Here is a 6,603-nt window from a genome sequence, read left to right on the forward strand (position 1 = left end):
ACAGTTCATTCACCTATTTACAGAATGCATGAATTTTCAAGATTGACTTTTTTGGGCTGGCCCAAAGTTGCTTATAAGTTGCTTATCCTCCACATGATGCGTTCTACGTTCTACCTGCGCACAGTTACATAAGGGGCCGTTCACATATCGCGTCTTTTGCGCGCTCAAGTTCAGAACGTTCGACTGACTGTGAGCAAACGTCAGTGACGATGATGCTTCTCACTGAACTGCGCTGCCTGCCATTCGAGCGCATCTGCTCTACGTCACCTAAGGGTGACGGGGACTGGGCGGGACCCGTCTGCTGATAGGCTGTTTCCCCTTTCAGTCAAGACCCATTCATAAATAAGCCATGTCTAGGAGGAACCGATGTAACATATATTGACAGGTTTCGCTCGAGACGCGCCTGCTAAATATTTCTAACTATACACCGAGCCGCGAGTGGCTCCGGCGAATTATATTTCTTCCCGTGGCGGACAGCGACAGCGGTGGTTGTCGATACGCGGAGCAAAAGAGACTGACTTCCGACTGGTGACCCCTTTCTCAAACTGTAATGACATGAGCGCTCCAGCAGGAAGCTCAAATCATTTTGTGTTTAGAAACGTTGTAGCGCGTCCGCCAAGATTTCTGTCTGTCCGACTGTGGGGAATAATGGAGCGTTTTTGAACCAGCCTTTAACGCAGATATTGTAGCGCTTGATTCGATGTTTTAAGTGTGTGTCGTGTCTGTCCATTTGGACGCATAAAAAGTAAGCAAATCGCTGTTCTGAAGCCAAATGGAAAGCTGAACCATGGCAGTAAAAGAGGACCTATATGCCAAAGTCGCTCCACGGATGCAGCGGCAGAACCGGCCAGGAGCTGTCAAACATGGAAACAGTCTGGATGTTTTGCTGTCCATGGGCTTCCCTAAAACCAGGGCGTAAGTACCAGAGTTTCATCTCTCCCAGATCTCAAGCATCACGCAGCTGCAGTCACAGCTGTAAACATTAGGAACATAAACACATGTGATAAGAGCACTGCCAAACCCCTTGGAAACACGGCAGATATTTAAAACAAGTTGCCTTTGTAATGGCGTCGGTCTAGTTGTGTTATTGTAATACATGACGAAATGGGCTCATCGCCGATGGGATACTGAGTATAAAGTTGATTTCCTGTTGCCTCATTAAGCCGTTTTCTTATAAACTCGTCTTACATGTTCTGGGCTGCATCTGTCCAGACAGGACATGTTGCTGCTACTCGAGCGGATGAGGTTGGCACCGCTGGGAGGTCAGGTCACCGCTGTCCATCGTATTGGCGCATCATAACTGCTGCCTGTTATTTTTTACAGTTATTTTCCTGGCGTCATGGCACTTGAACATGCACTGGGCTGGGGAGTCGTGAGGAATCTAACAATTCTATTAACTATTTTCAGTCCCTTTATCAAATCAGAAATAAATGTAGTGCAGTTCTAACAGATGGTGTGTTTGCACAGACTTTAAATTGCTTTTCACAGAGCTGTTGTTTGGCGTACATGCAGTCTAATAATTGGTCCTAACTGTTATATAACATATCTAAACAAGCAAAACTTAAAATAACATATGGTAACATTTTACAATAAGGTCCCATTAGTTAACGTTAGTCAACACATTAACTAAAATTAACCAACAATTAGCAATTCATTTGATACAGTATTTATTAATCTTTATCAGCATTAGTTAATAAAATACAGTGGTTGATTGTTCAGGTATATCAAATAATGTTAAAAGATACAACTTTTGATTTTAATAATGTATTAGTAATTTTAGGCAATTTTATTTATATAGTAGCCTACATTTCATACACAAACGTAATTCAAAGTGCTTTACATAAAAATAAATTAAAATTATCATAAAATAATCACAGTAGTAAATGTAGTACATGTTGAAATTAACTAAGTTTAATAAGTATAAGAATTATTTTTCATTGTAAGTTTATGTTAACTAATGTAATTAACCAATGTTAACAAGTGGAACCTTACTGGACCTTAAGTGAACCTTTGTGTTACTACATTTATTTATTTGCTAATTCGTTTATTTTATAAACTACCATCGGTCACAACAAAAGCCTTAAAGGTGCAGTGATTTTTTGATAAAAAATGGAACTGTTGAGAAATATTAAAATGATTTACACTAACATAAGTTAAAGAATAGACATCAGTCTTCTAGAAAAGCAGTTTTATTGTACGTGGAGCGGGTTGCTCACTAATGGGTGCCACTATTGCATTACATTACATGACTAACCTTGTCATGTAGTTGCCAGTTGACAAATAGTAACAATAATAATATACTTACCTTTATAGCACTTTAAGCAATTGCTCAAGAACGAGCTACCCAAATGTAAAGAAAAAGTTTATGAACCTTTAAACGTTACGTGAATGTAAAAAGAACCAGTCATTTATTCGGCAAATGTACCGCACTGGTGCTGTGTTTTTTGTGTTGATATGGTAGGCATTGCAGAGCCGCAGAATAGCGATGCAGGAAACACTTTCAGAGACATTTCGGTGTTTCAGTAAGCTGTTGGCATTAGAATGCACAGTATGCAAGTCATTCTGCTCCAGTATTATATATTTTTTTATTGGAATTGGTTTTGAAAGAGATCAATACAATTAATGCAATTCAGCTCATTACAAAAAGTGATGTCATACCATATGTGGCACTGGCACCATACCACTTTTTGATACAGTGAGTGTCTTGAGTTAGCAGTTGCCAAAGCTGAGGTAAGTAAGGTAAGGTATCTCCAACCAACCATGAAGGCTGCATTAGGTTGCTGTCAGTGAGGAGCTAGATTCTCATTCATCACAATTACATTTCATCTCTGCCTCTTTTAACCACACACATTTTCTCAATCCTGCTCTCTCTGGGTCCCTCACTCCCTCACTGTCTTTACTTTTCGCTTGGACTTAATCCTGCAGTTTCCATAATCTGTGCGGAATCCTCCTTGCCTCTGTGTTATTACGGTTTTGTGTCGAGATTGGGATTGTACAGGCCAAATGTTGCCATTCATGTTTAATCCACGGAGAGTGAACAAACGTGATTGGGACAAAATGTCTTTATTGTTTGTTGTGAGTGAATCCAATCTTGGGTTTGATGCAGATCAAGGCTTTGTCCCTGTGGATACCGTTGATCTTGTTCGTGAATGTGGTCAGTGGATTAAGCTGGTCATCGTACTTGACATGAGAATTCTAAACATTTGGCCTAATATTTGTCATTTGCTGACATCCGAAGCAGTGGTATGCTAGGTTTCTAGCCTTCTTTGGTTAGTGTGCCTGCTTCTGACAGCATTTAAGAGTTTGCTTAAGTGTTAGACATCAAGTAGTATGCATATGGGTGGTTGGTATAACATGCTTTTAAATGTGATGAGTGCCATATATAGATTAAACGATTGGCCTTGTTTTTATATTGGTAAAAAAATACACCACAGTGTATGTATTTGGATAGATGGAAAGCAATTGGCCGTGTCCTTAAGAGGAGAAAGTAAATAAAATAAAGAAAATGTTTATTATTTATGTGACGGTGTACAGACCTGTAAATTTTATGATACAATATACGGTAGTGCTTTAATCAAGCAATGCATTTATATGTATTTAAGGGTTCTCCCTTACATTGTTTTTAATGTTGACTGAACGTTATCATTATTTTAGTCAGAATATTTCATAATGTTGTATTTCTGTTTATCGTTTTTGCATATCATGTTTGTAATAAACTGCATTATTCTGATATATCCTCTGGGGTGACAGAATCATTTAGTGTGACAATAAAATTAATGTTTTTAAGACAGTTTTTACGTTTTTTGACAGCAAAAATTTGTGAAAATTTTAATGCGATTTGAAAATTATGTCATGATCAAGGGGAAAAGAAGCTCTGTAGTTCAGTTAGTTGAAATTTAGTTAACAGTTTGTTTATTAATATTACCAATGAAAGGTTTGATTTCTGTAGACCAAAAAATAAATTAGCATGTGTTATGTTTATTTCAGGAATTGTGTCCTTTTTACATTTTTATACATCATCTGCCATGCAGTATGTTGGGACAAATTAAGTCATAATAATAAAAGCTATTTTTTCATATGATATTCATGCCTTGTTTGTTTAGTTTTTTTTTCCCTGTTTCTCACTTTTCATGCTTAATTGCCAACCCACATGTAATTGTAGCCCACATTCTTAAGAAATACCAGTTGAGAAAGTATTAACATTGGTAATCTAGTTAAGATAGTGGTATAACGGTTACTGAGTTTGTCTCTGAACAGAACTCAGTCAACGGGGACTGCTTATTTTTAGTAGGCCAAATATAACAGATTACGACAGTTTCAGCATTGAAAAGTCTTGAAAGGACAGACCGAAAATTCAGATATTTGACATTTGCATCAGACTTTCCCTTTTCTGATACGTAATAGCCTAAACATGGCTACACATGCCAGGAGACCCCATCAGTCTTGCTGGACAGACCAGCTGGAATTGTCATTGAGATAGATAGACGGAAGACTATGTTTCAGTGGGGAGATAAGTGAAATGTTTCAATGAATAGCTGTTTTATTAGCACATTTTCGTAGGAGAGTTTTTTTTTTTCATATGGCTGTTACATTGGATTTGTTCAGTTTTGTTTATTCTAATTAAGTTTAGTTTTACCTTTACATGATGTTTGACGTTTCTGTTTCAACACTGAGATTTAGACAGTATTCTATATTTTACATCATATGAAAAATCTGTAAATCATAAGTAGATATATAGTACTGCAGTGTGCTGTTTGAAGTGTACTGCTTTAAGAGCCCTTGGTTAAGCATTGTTTTACAAGCACTATCTCTTTATTGTAATGTTTGTTCTGGGCAAGAGAGACGGATGTGACATTGATGCTTAGTGCCTACTAGTGATGTGCAACCATTGGGCTGGAGGTTTCTGTGATATGAAGAGATGTGTTAAGTCACCAGCATGCATGCATATTAAACCACTGAGAAAAAATAAGATATCTCACTCACCTCACAGCCTCTTTATAGCATTAGCTAAAATAGTAAGTTAAGATGCTGTGGGTAACTGGTTTGACCTTTAGTTAGAGCAAGACCTATTACATTTCTACACTTAAAATGTGATAACTTAATCTTTTAACATTTCATCCATATATACAGTGGGGTCCAAAGTATTATACACAGATTTAATTTATATTGGACAGTATTGGAAAATTAATTGTCCATGCTCATTTCCACTGTTTTCACATTTATATTACCTTTTTATAGTCTAACACTCACTTAAAGTTAATCTTTAAAAACAATAAAAATTTAATATCACTGTTGCATTTAATATTTAAAAAATCTCAGAATAAATATAAATTTTTCATACTGTACTTTATAATGTTGAGTTGTCTACTTTTTGTCTATTTTTTATTTTGATAGCATAGTATAGAATTGTAATGTTTATAGATTATTTGTAATAACAAAAATAATTATTAGTTTATATGTATTATTTGTATGTAATTTTCTTTTTGTTTCCAAAAAAACCCACATTTTCAGGTGATCTCAAACATTTGGACTGTATTTTTTCACCCCTTAAACCCAATTTAATTTCTGTGAATTCTGAAAGATACACTAGGGAACTCACGCTGCGTCCTCTAGCAGACACTTTGGGGGCTGTCGCCAGCAGGACCGGTGTCTGAAGCACGTGTGAAACAACTCCAATCCTATTGGCCCACGTAGCCCGTGACAACATAGGCGGGCACCCGGAAGTATAAGAGGGCGCCTACAGAACACGTCACCAAACTTTTGTTGTCTTCAGGAGTCCGTTTGTTCAGCGTGTGTGAAGCATTATCCTGGTGAGTTGAGCAGCGTTTTAGGGATTATGTGCCTCCGTGTTTGGATTCTAACACTTGAGGGAATTTTCTGACTTTTGCATTATTGTCTCAGCAAGGAGCATGCAGCGTTTGTGTCTCATGGCTCGGTCCCGCCGTTGCCGCGGCACGGTTTATCTCAGCTCGTGGTGATTGCTTTGATCTGCGGGATCTGCATACCTGCTCTAAACGGGTTGCCTGATGCCGCGGATAGTGTTTGTGTTGTTATGACAATGAAGTGTGAGCACTGAGTCATTTTATCCCTGATCTTGCAAGATTGCGGGTGGAGCTATATTCAGCTTGGCCATGCCTCTCTAATATGCATATTATTGTGTGTGGAGAGTCTCGCTAAGTGTGGGTATATTTAGATGTTCTGTGGAGAGATGCTTGCAGGCTTTCTCTCCCAGGCTGTTTTAGTGACCTAGATTGGATTGGGGGTGTCCCCTGAGACAGCTGTTGTGCCGCGACTCACTCAGTTTTCTGCTGCCAATGCTTGAGAGTGTTGGTGGCCATGATGGTAATTAGGGCTGTGCGATATTGAAGAAAAATCGGATTTGCGATACCTTGTTAAAAAATGCAATATTCAATATGCGATACGATATTGCTTAAAGTGTGTAAAATCAATTTCAATTATATTTTAAAATATACAAAAATTTAAATTATATAACCAATTTTTTTCACATTCTTTCTTGGAAAAGAAAGAATCACTACAACTTCTGAAAGTGACCAGCAGTGTTTTAGCATTACATAAAAAGTAATGTCACAAATCAGAAAATGT

At 37.6% G+C, this 6,603-nt stretch overlaps 1 protein-coding gene across 1 annotated transcript in view; it reads left to right on the top strand.

Moving 5' to 3' along the window:
- The first annotated feature begins 412 nt into the window (after nucleotides 1-412).
- LOC107722770 (ubiquitin-associated and SH3 domain-containing protein B-like) overlaps nucleotides 413-6,603 on the top strand; it is a 33,149-nt gene continuing 26,958 nt past the window's right edge. Inside the window, exon 1 of the mRNA XM_016531237.1 lies at nucleotides 413-915. Within this exon, the coding sequence (XP_016386723.1) occupies nucleotides 788-915 (128 nt within the window). The 5' untranslated portion in view covers nucleotides 413-787. The remainder of the gene's footprint in view (nucleotides 916-6,603) is intronic.

Source organism: Sinocyclocheilus rhinocerous, unplaced genomic scaffold (assembly GCF_001515625.1).
Source record: "Sinocyclocheilus rhinocerous isolate Xijiao unplaced genomic scaffold, SAMN03320098_v1.1 scaffold544, whole genome shotgun sequence".
Lineage (NCBI taxonomy): Eukaryota > Metazoa > Chordata > Actinopteri > Cypriniformes > Cyprinidae > Sinocyclocheilus > Sinocyclocheilus rhinocerous.